The sequence below is a fragment of the Xiphophorus maculatus genome, chromosome 18, assembly GCF_002775205.1.
Source record: "Xiphophorus maculatus strain JP 163 A chromosome 18, X_maculatus-5.0-male, whole genome shotgun sequence".
Lineage (NCBI taxonomy): Eukaryota > Metazoa > Chordata > Actinopteri > Cyprinodontiformes > Poeciliidae > Xiphophorus > Xiphophorus maculatus.
The window spans coordinates 5685514-5700904 of NC_036460.1; the positions used below are offsets into that span (position 1 = coordinate 5685514).

The 15391-nt window shown below is 37.9% G+C and overlaps 2 protein-coding genes across 3 annotated transcripts in view; one reads left to right on the forward strand and one right to left on the reverse strand.

Moving 5' to 3' along the window:
- The window catches only part of bcl9l (B cell CLL/lymphoma 9 like), a 43157-nt gene extending 39599 nt beyond the window's left edge, over positions 1-3558 (forward strand). For both annotated transcript variants that reach the window (XM_023351209.1, XM_023351210.1), the window contains one exon: positions 1256-3558. In XM_023351209.1, coding sequence (XP_023206977.1) covers positions 1256-2343 — 1088 coding nt within the window. In that variant the 3' untranslated portion in view covers positions 2344-3558. The remainder of the gene's footprint in view (positions 1-1255) is intronic.
- Positions 3559-6479: 2921 nt separating this feature from the next.
- Positions 6480-10423, reverse strand: cxcr5 (C-X-C motif chemokine receptor 5). Its single transcript, XM_005796898.2, has 2 exons — positions 10338-10423; positions 6480-7757 (listed from the first exon to the last, which is right to left on the reverse strand). Exons 1-2 carry the CDS (start codon positions 10368-10370, stop codon positions 6693-6695), a joined length of 1098 nt encoding a protein of 365 aa, XP_005796955.1. The 5' UTR covers positions 10371-10423; the 3' UTR covers positions 6480-6692.
- Between the last annotated feature and the right edge of the window lie 4968 nt (positions 10424-15391).

The window sequence follows — 15391 nt, forward strand, 5'->3', positions numbered from 1 at the left end:
GAAATGACAAGAGGAGGAGTTGGAGCGAAATTGCTACCGCAGTTGATAAACCCGGTAACTTTCATTAACGTGACATAAATAGGTTATAATGATTTTCATTCAGTCAGGACTGACACTAGCCACATGCATTGCAGGTAGATTGTAGTAAAGCATTGATTAATGCTTGGTTTTAAAATTAGTTAAGTGGACTTGTAGCCATTATTTTGTGCCCATTGTTGGACACCACACGGCAGGTCCGAACCCGATCGAACCGTTATACCTAGGATTTCTGTCGGCTAGTTTGTGGTCGCTCAGGTTTTGAAAATGGGCCGACAATCGGCCAACAGCTCTAATATCGTATAGAGTGGGCTGGGCTTTACACTAAGGAAATGAGGAAGGGAGGGTCAGTGGGGAACACTGGAGTTGAGCCTTTTTTCATTCAGTGTCATCAACATAAAGAGGAAAAGGCCGGAAGAGACGCTAATACCGATAATGAAAATGAGGTCGATAGCTTTAATTCATCGTACGATTAATTGATTTATCGTTTATCGCGACAGGCCTACCCATAACAGAAACAAAATGAACATTTACACATCAGTATTTAAGAAATATCAAAACAAAACGTTTTTGTGATGATTCAATTTAAAAAGTGAAACTCATTCATTACACAGACTGCTATATAACTATGGCTGACAGATAAAACCCCAATATCCTCTCATAAATAGAATATTAAATAAGGATTAAATTAAACCATTTAAAATATATATATATATATTTAGGGCTGAAACGATCAATTGGATTAATCAAGATTAATTGATTATTGCAATGATCATCAACCAATTTAGTATTTGATCAATCTTTAACTGGATTAAATAAAATCATTTTAATTTAGTCCAGAGAAATATTTAAGGCTGAAATAATTAATCATGATTAATTGGATTAATAACCGATTAATTTGCTCGATTATTGCAAGCCAATTGCAAGTCAGGAATGTTTATGGTTGAAATTAATCGAGATTGATTCGATTAATCGGGTGTTGCAATAATCGTCAACCAATTTAGTAATTGATTAATCATGAACTGAAGTGGAGACTCAAAAATGAGTAATTTCATTACCTGAAAAACAAATTCAAAGCAGTAATTAAGGCAAAACTGCACAAAAATATGTACATTTTGCATATTAGATTAAGAAAATGCACTCTGTTCACTGCTTAAACTGAGTGAATTAAGTAAACTCATTTGTTTTGTCGTCCATGTTTTCTCCTCTTCCTCTCCAGGAAACATGGCGAACGCCCAGATGTCTCAGATGCTGAACTGTCAAGGCTCCATCGGACCCCAGAACGAGCCTCAGAGCCCGATGGGTCTGGTCAGCCAAGGCCAGCAGCATCTGTCCCATGATGCCCCTGGGCCTGAACTGGGCATGCCAGCGATGAGTTCGGTCATCATGGGAGGCGGCGCGCCTGACGGGATGGGCCCCAGCAGCGCGTCGCCGCTGTCGGCGGGTTTTCCTCGTATGCAGCCGCCCATGCACTCTCCGATCGGAGGAATGCCGCCGAACTTTCCCCAGCCCAGCGACGACATCCTGCCGCATCAGCAGCTTCAGATGCTCAGCAAAGGCCACCATCACCAGCGTGCGCCGCACCCGCCCGACTCCTTCCCGCCACTGCCTCTGAGCGACGGCCCGGATTTGAGCGAGGTGATTCGGCCGACACAGACGGGGATCCCAGAGTTCGATCTGTCTCGCATCATTCCGTCCGACAAGCCCAGCAGCACGCTGCAGTATTTCCCCAAAAGCGAGCCTCATCAGAACCCGCACCAGCAGCATACTCCACAGCAGCTGCTCAAGCAGCTTTCCCAACATGGCGGAGGCGGTGGTGGCAGTGCGTCGTGCAACCCGCATCTAGCCAGCCTGCAGAGCATGGCGGAGCAGCAGCTGCCTCCCCACCCTTCGCACGGAGTTATCCGACAAGGTATGGGAGGGTCGAGGGCGGTGATGTCCGCCGGCGGCGCCATGTGTCCGCCGGGACACATGATGGGAAGGACAGGAATGATGCCACCTCAGCAGCAGCCGGCCATGATGGCCAACAATCTCCTCCACCATCCGTCGGGGCCGTACCCCGGCATGATGCCGCCGCAGCAGCACCCGCACAGCTTGATGACGCAGCAGAACATTATGATGATGCAGGCGAAACAGAGGAGCATGTCAATCCCAGGGGAGCCGTTTGGACACCAGGGGCCCATGGTGGGGCCGCCCCACCCTCAGGCGGCCATGATGGGGCAGCAGCAGCCGCTCAGGCAGCGGGGGATGACTCTGGACAGTCCGATCGCCTACGGCTCCGGCGGCATGGCCAATATGCCTTTCTGACCCGGCTTCATACTTACACAACGTCCGTTTTTGGTGTACTGTTATTCCCACCTGAGTGAAGTTCCTCCCTCGACATCTTCTTCAGATTAAACGAAATTGCTGTCAAACATTTGTGCAGCAAACATTTTTTGTTTATGCTGTTTTTAAAGATATTAAAGGAGACATGGTAGGTAAAATTCACATTTTGCACTTTTTCCATTCTTCCGTCTGGGTTTGTACTGCTTGCCCAAACACTTAAAAACATAAACATCCAGCTGCTTTATGGAAATAAGTTAATATTTTTTAGCGTCTGGAAAATTATCTGTTTGAAAAACCTCTGGAATATAGTCACAAATCAGCAGGCACTGCCCCGTTACTTGGCACCCCTAGAGAAGCCCAGCCCTGTTGCCTAGCAACCCCAGCAAAATTCCACCCGTCACCTAGCAACCCAAGCTGAGCTCCAGCACGTTTGGAAAAGACGAATGTTAGTTTTTGACTTGCCTTCCAGAAACCACAGCAGCTTATTTGGATTTATAGTGACGGAGGCCCTAAAACAGCTCTTTCTGAAATTCTAGAGATATTCATAAATGTTTCCGGAGGTCATCAAAGGTCAACCAACCACTGTACATTTACAAAATCAAACGAAATTGATACAAATTAACTGTGCTATGCTTGTGCAGCTAAATTATTTGTAGCACAGCTGATTGACGATGATTTTTTTTTTGTGCTCGTTGATCTTCAATGATCTCTGCAAACATTTAATATTTTAAAAATTTTGCTAAACAAACTTTTGACACCAACCTCATTTAATTTGAAGACAGTTGGGGGGCCAACTTCAATCGGGTGTTAATCCCGTATATGTCTGAGTTTATCTCCAAGTTTTCTGGGCTGAAGCTGATTTTAAGACATGTAAAAATTTCAGAGCACTGTAACACTGTTCAATAAATTTGAAGCCATTTTCTAAATAATAAAAATATTGTAAATTGTGTAAATTTCCACAAAATCTGTGTATTTGCTTGGTGACGGTCAAGAGAGGAGTGCCTCAAATTTCTATTTGTTTTAATATCATTGATTTATTTTTTTCTCCAATTAAAAAAAACAACTTGTGAAAATAAATTATATATAAATATATAATATATACTTGCTGTATATAAGATGCAATGTGTGATTGTTTGAAGTTGTTCTGTCTGTGTTTTAATAGAAGTCTACAAATAGAATAATAATCTCTGGAGTTAATTTGGTTATTGTGTTTATTTCTTTAGGCAACAGTTATTTGTCATATATATATACATATAAAATAAAAAACTTTGTTTAGCTACAATACAAGCAAATAATACAGTTCATTACAGCCTTTTTATCCACATAGTAAATACAAAGTTGTGAATACAGAAACAGGAAATGTTGAGTATATTGATATATACTGTATATATAGGATGTTAATTAGGAATTCACTGATATGTTATAGCTGATAACTGATGTCTACCAATATCATATACATTTTGCTACCTTTTCAACACCCTGGGAAAAAAAATAGACCACACCACTAACTTAAGTTAAATTCCCCACAATCCTTTGCTGGATCACATGATCAAATCCTTTTTTTAAATCGAACAGATATGTAAAAAAAATTACCAATATGGCCAATACTGATATTAGCAATGATATATATTGCATCCCTAATGTTAACCTTTTAATATGGCATTACTTTAAAAATATTGTTGTACTTTTTGAGATTTATTTGTAGCTGACTTTTTCACACAAATTGAGCTTAATTTCCGATGTTCTACTCTGAGGAAATTTGGTTGTTTAATTAAAATAAAAACCTTCAACTGGTTGGTTGTACAGTCAACCAACCGGTCCAAAGGAATAAGAAACAAGGTAAAATACATTAAAGTACATTTTCAGAAGTTAAATGTCATGTAAAGGCATTTTAAAGAGTATTTCAATAGTTTATGAAATTACTGGACTGAACATGGTTACAAAACAGTAACACCAAGGGACAAACCAACTTGAATCTATAAAATAAATACAAAAACCAAAACAAATTAACAAAGTGAATAGACCAACTTAATTGTCAGTGCTATTTAAATTCTGACATGCTTAAATAATTATGAAATGGTTTATTTAAGTAGTCTGTTCATGCTAAGGAGGTGGGCATGAGTTTAAGACTAATCTCAGAAATCTTTGAGGAAAAAAAACGTAGAAATTTCTGAGTTTGAGAAGTTACAAATTTGCTAAAAAAAAAAAACCTGAATTTTTTTTATTTATTTATTTTGATTTCTGAGTTTCTAAATTTGGGAACTTTTACTTTTTGAAGCTCATGAAATTTCCATGTTTTCTTCTAGAAAATTTCTGAGATTAATCTCCATTTTGATCCCAAATTTGAGGTTTTTTAATAGCAAATTTGCAACTTTTCAGAAATGTCCATGTTTTTTCCAATAATTTTTCTTAGATTAATCTCAAAATGTCTGGGGGGAGAAAACGGGTTCTAGAAATTGTTTGACTTTTCAAACTCAGAAATTTTTTTTTTTTTTTTTTTTTAGAAAATTTCTGAAATTTACTTTTCTTCTACTGCTTTTCATCTCCAATGGTCCTAAATTGCCATCTTACTCGTTGGACCCAGTTTGGTTGACTGAATTCAGTTATTATGTAGCTCTTTACTTGGTCTCAAATGGATCCCATATGAGTGCCCCATTTTTTCCCTAAAGTTTTTCTGCAAACCTACCCAGGGGATCCTGACATTTGTTGGGGTTAGCGACCACAGCCGTCCACTATAAATATCTAAAATCTGAAAATACTTGAAAGCTCCTCTAAAACACTTATTACTTTATTGTAATAGTTGAGACTCGAAATATTCCTTAACATGAATACGCTCAGTGGAAACCATCGCAAAACTGCCACGGAAGCTAACATTTACGGTCTTCCTCATTTCCTCTTGGTGGTACAGCCAATCAACAACAAGGAAAATAAATGGTGGTCCTGGATTGGCTGCTTTGCAAACGCCAGCCAATAGTGTGTCAAGTAGCATTGTTCTGAACTACTTCAGTTTCCGAAGTTGCATTTTGTTCCTAATATTAAGATTTTCGGCAAATAGGCGGGGGTCCACTGTGTACACAATTTTACATACAATGCCAACTCCTTACCGTTCCTCTTTTCAGCCCATTTCGTGCCTTTAATGGGCCACATATGTAAAGGCATACATACACTAGCGTACTTCACTCCGCGGAGGTCTGCGCATGCTCAATACGGACTTAAACTGAACGTCGCAATATGTGGTCGCACTGTGAACTGCTCGGCGGGAAACAATGATCAAATCGGACTGTTTTGTATGTGACACTGAGCTAATAAGTGTCGACGTCGGCAAGATGGCGCCGAATGAGAATCGGCGCCATCTTGTGGACAAAATGACGTCACATTGTGAAGCACGTCTCACGGAAGAGACATAGCAACTTGGATGATACATTAACGATTTTCAGAGAAAAAGACGTGGAGGAAAATGCTTTCGCCCTGGGTAAGGATTAGACACCGCGTAGAAAATTAGTACGCGCGACTGAAATATGTACAGTACGGCTGAGTTTGTGGGAGCCTTAAATGTAAATTGTAGCATAGGCCTGGACAACACGGCCGAAAACTTATCAGGGTAAGTGGTTCATATGAATCGACTTCGGTAATTATTATTGATTGTTTTTTTGTTTTAAATATTCAAAATACTGCCAGATTGGTGGCGTAACGTTCCCTGCTCACTTTTATGCAGCTGTGAGACACAGTGCTAGTTACTTAACCTGTTTATGTTAGGTAACCAGAGAGTCAATGAATTAGTTAATGGCACAGATTTCACAGTAATCAATAAATCAATTTAATCGCATGATGAATTAAAACACTGTCAATAATTTCCATTTGCATGATTTATTGTTTTTATCTTTTCTCTCTTTTTCTTCCCAAAAATAATAAGTGTTCAGTCTGGTGCTTTGGTCTCAACTCGATAATTTTGTTAACAGATACTTCATAATTCATTTTATTTGTTGTTTTGATTATTTATTTTGGATATTCAAAATGTCTTCCAGTTCCAGTGTTAAATATTTATTAGCCTTTCAAGTTTATTGATCTTTGAGAATCTGTTCTTGCATTATTGTGCCATTATTACCATTATATTAGTTAAAAATGGTCTCAAACATCAATGTTGTTTATCACAATAACTTCTGGGACAATTTGTTATTGTGACAGGTCTACCACCAACCTTATTTAGGTAGCCGTAAGAGGTTGACGGCTAGCTTTTTATGTATTATCTATTGATACATATAGATATATCTGATTTATTGGTCCAGCCCTTTGGGTAGCACTTTAGACTCTTGATAAATCTGAGTCATTAGTCAATACATGACCATGCTGTTTGATGTCGTTCCATCAGAAACAGACGGTCTTCCGTAATTTTGAGTTTTGATAAACCGCAGGCAAAAACGGCCGCAGCCCAGACGACACAGAAGATGCAACAGCTCATTACGAAACTGCACCCCAACAAATGCGTACAGGAACGGGTTGAGGCAGCAGTGTGAGACACCCAGACTCTCTGTCACAGCATGAGCTTGAGCTAGCGCTTTCCAGGACCAACAGGTGTCACTCATTACGACTTCCAGGTCAACGAGAGTTTTCATCAGTGAGGTGATGTTGTTTGGTAGCCAGCAGACACAAAACACAATGGTGACAAGCAAAGCCAGCCGGATGGCTCCCTTCTTTGCTTGGCTTTTCTGACTCTTGAACAAAGTGATGACAAGTGCGGTGTAACAGTAACACATGACAGCCAGCGAGAAGAAAAAGCTCACATGATGCAAGACCCTGTTGGCCAGAACCCAGTTTTGCGCATTGATTTCATAACGATAGTAATCACACTCGGGCAAGGAGTCGTTTGTGTTTGACCTGGCAGAGAGAAAGACGGCGTTGGGCAGTGACAACAGGAAACAGATGAGCCAAAGTGAAGCGCAGGTCAGGTGCACTTTTTTCGGGCGTCGACTTTGCATGCTGGGGATTGCGTGGACGATGGCCAGATACCGATCGAATCCAATGCAAGCCAGGAGGAAACTCCCACACAGGAGGTTCAGGTTTCTCAACACGCCATTGAGCATGCAGAAAAACTCCCCGAACATCCATCCGGCGACGCTTTCGACCACATTGAAAGGCAGCGTGAATATCAGCAGGAGGTCGGTCAGGGCGAGGTGCAGCAGGTAGATCTCAGTGATGCGCAGCCGACGGTGACGCCTCAGGAGGATGGCGACCATCAGGCCATTTCCGGCCAAACCCAGAAGGAAGATGAGGCTGTTGAGCACCGGACTGAACACAGAGTAAAACTCCAGGAATACCAATCTTTCGTCATCGCAGGTGAAAGTGTCTTCATTATAATCTGTATTATTGTCATCGCTGTAAGAGTCATAATCGTTGTCCTATGAAATAAAGAACAAAGAGAATTTTGTTATGACAGCAGCGGAATAAGAGTCATTATGTAACAGATAAACAGACTTAAACCCTGCAGTCTTCTCTATCAAATCGGTTCCCGGAAGCTCTGAATGTGCCAGATGGTTTCCTCTTCCTCTTTAAAGACATCTGAGCTATTTTTAGCTATTTTGAGTAGCAAAACATCCATAGCAAATAAAGGAGAACTACTTTCTATAATCATCTGCAATGGATTCACTTGCTGCAAAAACACAAAATATTAACAAGAATTTTTAATCCTGTTTTAGTGCAAATATCTTAATACACTTGAAATAAGACAAAACGGACTTACAGTTTTTAGCCGTAAATAGGAGCTTGTTTTAAGTTAATAAGTCCTTACTGTTGATGGAAAAGTCTTACAACATGGGAAAAATGTCTTATTAGAAATGAAATGATCTGCCACTACAACTACAACATTTTCATCAATATAAAGAAATTATTGACTTAAAACACGCTCTTACTTGCTGAAATGCTATTTATAAGCTAGTTTTCTATTTTATATATATATTTTTACTGAGATATTGTTTTTGGAAACTAGTCCAAAATTACTTGGCAAGATTTTGTGTTTTTGTAGTGTATATCAAGCCTGAAGTATTATAATTTATTACTATCGGGAAATCCACAAAATTTAGTTACACGCCAACTGTTGATCCAAAATCCAGAGTATTTTGAAATTATTCTTCTTCGCCCGTTATAATCAAACTCCATCAGATATTGGAGATGTGATTGGTCCATCTTTGCTGTCAGGCTGCAGGTTTACTGGTGACTCCTGAAGTTGGATGTGTTCATACTAGTCCTGTTTGGTCCGCTTTAATCAAACTGTAGTTTGTTTGTCTCGAAAGTCCAGTTCGTTTGTGGAGGTGTGAATGCGCAATCAAACTCTGATGCGGACCAAAACGGTGAACTCTGGTCCGTCTACAAACCTCGGTCTCTCTGACTGAGACCGGTTCAGACAGAACCGCTCTCTGAACCGCTCTCTCTCTCAAGATGTCAACGAAAGTTTTCGTCAGCGAGGTGATGAAACTCTGACGTGAGCTCTGGTGCAGATTAAATGTGAACGCCAAGTGGACCTAAGATTGCTCCAAAAGCAGGAAGTGAACTACAGCGTAGGGAATTCTGGGTAAATACAACCATAACAAATGTGCTAGACTAGCGGGAAAAATGGGTGTTTATGCATGCGGTTGTTTGTCAACAGCTCCAATTTTGTTTGTTTACATTTCGTGAAGAAGGAAGTTGCGCTCAGTGTCTTCAGACGTTTTCATGTCGTTTCTCTTGGTGGTTCTTGGTGCAGCGCCTCCACAGGCGAGGAGGGGAACAGGTTTTTCAAATGATTTGGTTTGTTTTCACTCAGTGTGAAAAAGAACCGCTGCAGCTGAAAATGTAACAAATGTTGCGACGTTGGTCCCCAATCGAACCAAATCTACCGGAATATCAGACGTGGAAACACCCTGGCAAACATACTGACCACTTTCCATCTACTACATTCTCCTACTACTCTCCACTTTTGCAGTTAACCTCTGGTTTTTCTATCCATATAAATTATACTTCATTTGAGATTTGTATCATTGTGTTTTACCTTTTCCCTCTTTTTGACAATATTACGAAGAAAGCTACTGGTCACTATGGTTACCATAGTTACCCTAGTTTAGCTACGTTTTTCTCCAACATTGAATTACTTTTTGCTTAACGTAGAAAGTGCTCCTGTGTCAGTGATTCTCTACTTTCTTTCTCTGCTTTTTCTGAAACTTCCAGTTGGACGTTGAGTTTTTATTAAGACGACGTTTGTTGTAAATTGGTGCTATTTAAATAAACTGAAGAATTGCTTATAAAGTTACATTAATAAACATTAAAGATTTTAATTAACTAGATAAAAAGAAAACTTTGTCAACTAAAAAATTTATAAAATGTAATCAGTTCGTCTTAAACAACTTGATCTTTACAATTTTGGCTGCTACTTTTAATTCGGCTCATTCATATAGCTGCAAATGACAACAAACAGCATCCATTTTATATGCAAAAATGTGTAAAAGCATATAAATAATCTGATCATGTGCATTATTTCCTCTTTTTCTGCTATATTAGAAAAATCAACCCCTCAGCGCATTTAGTTTGAATATTCAACATGCTTTGGACAACTTCTTCTTTTCTGGTTGCTTGGTTAAATAACAGGAAACAAGCAGTGCACAGCTAATTTGAATAAATCCCATATGTTACATACATCTTTCCTGTCTAGGTTTATTTAAGACATTTAAGGAACAGGGCAATTTAAATGATAAAATAACAAACAAGCAAGAAATATTGCATTGCAGTTGCAAAATAAAGAAAAAAAATACAAATATTAGGTTTCCGTTTTAAAAATCTGTATTGGTTTTAAAATTGAAATATAGAAATATGAGAAATTAGGTAAATCGACTTAAATTATAGTCTGAATCCACTATCTGGAGATAAAAATAGATTAAAAAAAAAACACTTAAATGTACGCTAAATGATGAATTAATCAGCGTTATTGTGAAGGTGGGTTAAAGTCTCACCATGTCTCCAGTGTAGGTCTTTGTGAAAGCCATGACGGCGCGGCTGGAGATGATCGTTTCACACTTATGCAGCGGCAAAGCGCAAACACTTCCTCTTATGCTTTCCTTTTAAATTTGCCTTCTAAAGCTTTCTGTTGGGTGGAGACACGGAGAAAAGAATTAGCAGCTGAAAAAAGATTTCTGCAGCGGATACACGAGCAGCGATGCGCAGCCACAGCGACAAATTAAACGTGGTAGACTCAAAAGTAGACTTGGGCCAAAAAAACAACCTGAAATTAAACAAATAAAGTTGCCTGATATTTATGGTAGATGCAAAACTCGAAAGGAATTTTACCACTGTATATTAGGGCCATTGTAGATAGAGAAAAGAAGTACATTTTTTGCCAAAAACTCTGAAATTTAGCGATTAATTTCAGAAATTTTCAAGAAAACTTAAAATAAAATAAAAATTTAATTACATTTTTTTTTTTTCTCATTTGAAATTCCAGCCTGACATTACAGGAAACATCATAACTGTAAGGTGTGCTTGTTTAAATTTTCAGGCTTCTCTCAGAACTCCGTACTGTAGCTTTAAGACGACTATCTTTATGTTTCTGCTCAACTTGTTTTTGTGTAAACTCGTTTAATTCTGCAACATTTGGCCAAAGACTCTCCCAGTGATGCCCTCTTCAGGTCCAACAGTGGCTCCTGCAGCTCAGTTTTCTCATGTGACGTCACACGCGTAACCGGCAGCCATCTTGGTAGGCAGTTCCTATGGAGTTGCTATGACAACAAGCTTAGAACTAGCTCTGGACTCACAAACAGTGTAAGTACATTACAGATATTACTCGATTACATTTTTTGAGTACTCTCTGTGTAATACTTATTTTAAATCAGAGAGATTTACTGACAAACTAGAAAATTTGCTTTGGTGGTTGTTGTGGTTTCTCAGTTTGTTTTTTCTCTTCCAGACTTCTAAGGCGTTGACCTTCTTTCCCTTTAAATCCTGGGTGTCCAAAGTGTGGACACAAATGGAGCCATTTGTGGCCCTTAGACTGATTTTGTGCGGCCCCCGACTGCTATTCAATATGACCGGTAGATACAGGCGAAAATTTTTAATTTATAATCAGGGTAAAAATTCTTAACATGATTTTCTACACAGGAAAATGTAAAGTGCAACAGAATGTATTTGTGTTTTTATAACCAAGTTTTAACAAAAGGTAAAACTGGATTTTTACTGAAAAGCCGACTTTGCTGCAGCCAAATCAGCTTTTATTCTTTCTTAAAAATTGGCTAAAAATAGTGAGAGTTTTGAAACAAAGTGACTCAAATCTTGTTCTTATTACTGAAAATAAATTAATTCAATTGAGCCCAACAAATGAAAACTAGACTCCTTTTTTAAATACACTAAATGTGCAAAATTAAAGATTTTGAAAAACAAAAATTTTGATCAATATCAGAAATTTTCTACAAATTTTTTTTAATTTTTTAAAATTAAATACAATTTCTGAGTTTTTGGCAAAAACGTACTCCTTTTTTTCTATCTACGACGGCCCTGATGCACCGACATAAAAACACCTTTACAGTTTTGGATATACAATAAATACCAGGCTACTTTATTTGCTTGATTTTAGGTTGTTTTGTTTTGACCTGCGATTTTCCCCACTTTTCTCTGTTTCTTTTCTTCTTACTTTTTGTCTCTGTGGTTGTTAGATATAAAATAATCCCAAAGCAATATCTGATAAAGTTTTATGTGTGGCGAAAGCAGCAATGCTCCACTTGTGAAAGTAAAACTGTTTGACCTTGATTACTCCAATAACAACTTTGAATGCCGCACTGCCAGACAGGACTTGTTCAGTAAAATTAAACTAAATAAAACAATTCAGTATTTAAAATGAAATCTACTTTGTTTCTTTTGGGAAGAATACCAGTGTTATCGTTTTTTACTGTGGTACTTCTGTGGCAATAATCAGAGTTTTGTTTGATTTCTGACCTTAACTGTTTAAATATTAGGCCACCCACTTTGTTTCAGGGATTTTAGAGTCTGTAGCCTCCAAACATCAACGCAAAGTTTGGTGTTTTGGAAACGACTTAGATGTGAAGGAGGGGAAGAAACGCATTGTTTGCATGTTTGAGGTTTAAGTCGAACAAATGGGGGGTGAATGCGAATTACTTTTATTTTTAAAAAATGTTTGACAAACAAAAAATTTAATTTGGATTTCACAATTAGTCATCATCTAGTTTCTCTCTCTCACTTACAAACTTAGTGAAATGCACTGAAGTGTGCAAAAAGAACAGCATAAAAATGCTCAAAATGATTTTTGGAGGCGACATTCTGGCATTTGCTCTGAAAGCACGACTATCTTTGCAAAGCTTTGCATTAATAAACTCCTATTGGCTGGCATCATACATCTGCAAGCCGCTACAGCGAACCGTAAAGGTCACGGGTTGAAGGTGTGAACAGAACCGCATCATCTGCAAAAATCAGACATTTCGAAACCAGATACCGTGATTTCCATAAACGCCACAAACGAGTTGAAAAAGTTTCCCCCACTGAGGATTTCTTACCTTGGCAATGCGTAGAGGCTACCAGAGTTACTCTTGTTGAAAATACATTTAAAGATGCTACGAAGCTGCTAGCATGTGTTTCAGTGTAGAAAAATAAGTTCAAACACTTGAGACCTTAAAACATTCAGTCTGACTTTGATCACTTATGTGGAGAGTCTTTCTGTGATCTGCTCGGCGCCACTGAAGTCGACTTACACTTCAAGTTATACATGCCCCCAGTTTTCTTTTGGACATGTTTGTCTTTAATCTTCCTAAAACACGTTCACCAGAAAACAAGCAGATATTTATAAATAGAGAGAAAAATACAGAGTTGTTTTCACAGCTTTGAATAGAATATAAATGTCCAAAAGTGGTGAAATTCAGAATAATGACAGTATGGAGGAAGGATATATGGTAACGCTCATTTGTGCACCCAGGATGCAGCCATGTGTAGCAAAAGCAGCTCAACAAATCAATCAAACCAGTTCAGGAATAAATGAAATTTTAAATCTATTTAGTGTAAAAATAATGTAAAGTTTATATTAAAATGTATTAAACTTTTTGATTTTTTTCCAGGTAATTCATGTAGAATATAGATACTTAAAAAATTTAGGAATACTTCTTTAGAAAGTAAGGTTGATTAAATGTGTACAAGTGACCTGTTATGTTTCCTTGAACAGATTAGGAGAACTCTACGGGTGATACAAAACAAAATCATTCTTAGATTGAGATTATAGTCTTCTCTGTCTGTTTTAGGGCGTCTTGTCACTTTAAATCCAAATCAGCTGCTGCTGGCCACGCCCCCCAACTCAACAGATGTGCAATTATACAACCGTACATCTTTGAAAAGCATGAGTAGAGCCTCCTGCACAACCAACATGATTGCAGCAAGTGGTTTCTGTATGGTAAGTCAGCAACAAAACAGTTAGTCTTTTCCAGCAGCCATTGTACAGCGCCTGCAGAGGAGCAGTTGAGACCAAATGGAGGAACAAAAACATGCAAAATGTCAGTTTTGCATAGCAGGTCCACTTTAAGCTTTATAGATACGATCATTTAGCTGGAGCGAAATAAACATTTTGTCATATTTCAAATGTAAATCTGTCTTTATCTGGTTCTGAATGTAATTCACGTACTTCCTTTGAAACGCGGTGCGTTTTCGGCACTAAGCTGCTGCTGTGTGCTGCTTTCAATATGAAAACATTAGGAGGTATAAAACTGCCTTTGATCAATGTTTTCAGTCACAGTTTGCTTCATTTTTCCACACAAATTATTTTGTAAAAAACTGCTTACAGAAAATATTTTCTATGCTGAAATAATTTATCAAAGTAGTGTGACTTTTTCAACATCTGTTGTGTTCACTGGTCTAAATATTACACAGTTTATCTTGTTTTTTAGCTAAATATACTAGTTTGACTTTGTGAATAATTATAACCTCTATTAAACTACAAAATCCATAATTTTGTGGCCTATTTATGGTATTTTGTTGCTAATATGCATAATAAACACCGGAAACAGAAATTGAGAATAGCTGCTGTTTTTATGCCATTTTAGTGGTTTATTACTGGGGTTTTTTAACCTGTTTAAAGAAAATGATCACTTATTTTATCTTGGTAATGACATGCGAAGTGAACCTGCTTTATTTCTTCATGGTTATGATATGATTCTGCTTTGGAAATGCCTAATATTTCCCCTGGTTTCATAAGTTGGTATCGCGGTTCGGCCACTTGGGGACGATAGAACAGGAAGTGAAATCATGCATGTCAAACTCTGAGCTGACAGGACATGCTAGTCTTTAATCAGCTGCCGGCATGGCTGTCTGGTCTAAAAATATTATTTCTATGTGGTTGTTGCTGAGTTTCTAGCTCTGCTTCTCATGGAGAGAGAAAACTATCTTAGCAGGAAAGGTGTTCAGCAACACGAGAGCAGCTTAAAATCATTTTAAATAGAATATTGGAAAAAAGAGTCAATTTCTGCCAAAAAATCAAGAAAATGCCTCAGTTTGAAAAGTCAAACATTTGCCAGAAAATATCAAAGGTTTTGAGACGAATCCCAGAAAAATTCTAGAAAACTCCAGAAATTTCTGAGTTTGAAAACTCAAAAAATTGTGTTAAAAAACTCAGACAAGATTAGATTAATATCAGAAATCTTTGAGAAAAAACAAGAAAATGTATGAGTTTGAAAAGCTGAAAATTTGCCAAAAAAACAGCAAAACATTTTGATTCATTTTATCAATTTTCTTGTTTTTTTGAGAAAACCTTGGAAAGTCAAAAAATTGCCCCCCCAAAAAAATCTGTTAACATTTTAGATTTTCAGAAATTTTTGCAAGAAAAAAAGGAAATATCTGGATTTGAAAAGTTGAAAAAAAAATCTCTGAAACATTTAAGGTTAATCTAAGAAATTTTACAGAAAAAACAAGTAAATTTCTAAATTTGAAAAGTCAAATTTTTGCCTGAAATTTTTAGATTATTCTCGGAAATTTTCAAGAAGCCCCCCCTTCCCCCAGGAATTTTCTGAGTTTGAAAAGTCAA

Bases quoted from the DNA above. Each gene is read 5' to 3' on its own strand.
- cxcr5 (XM_005796898.2), bottom strand. From the start codon at position 10,370: ATGGCTTTCACAAAGACCTACACTGGAGACATG. The intron at 7,758-10,337 runs GTGAGACTTTAA...TTTATTTCATAG, and splicing joins AGACCTACACTGGAGACATG to GACAACGATTATGACTCTTA.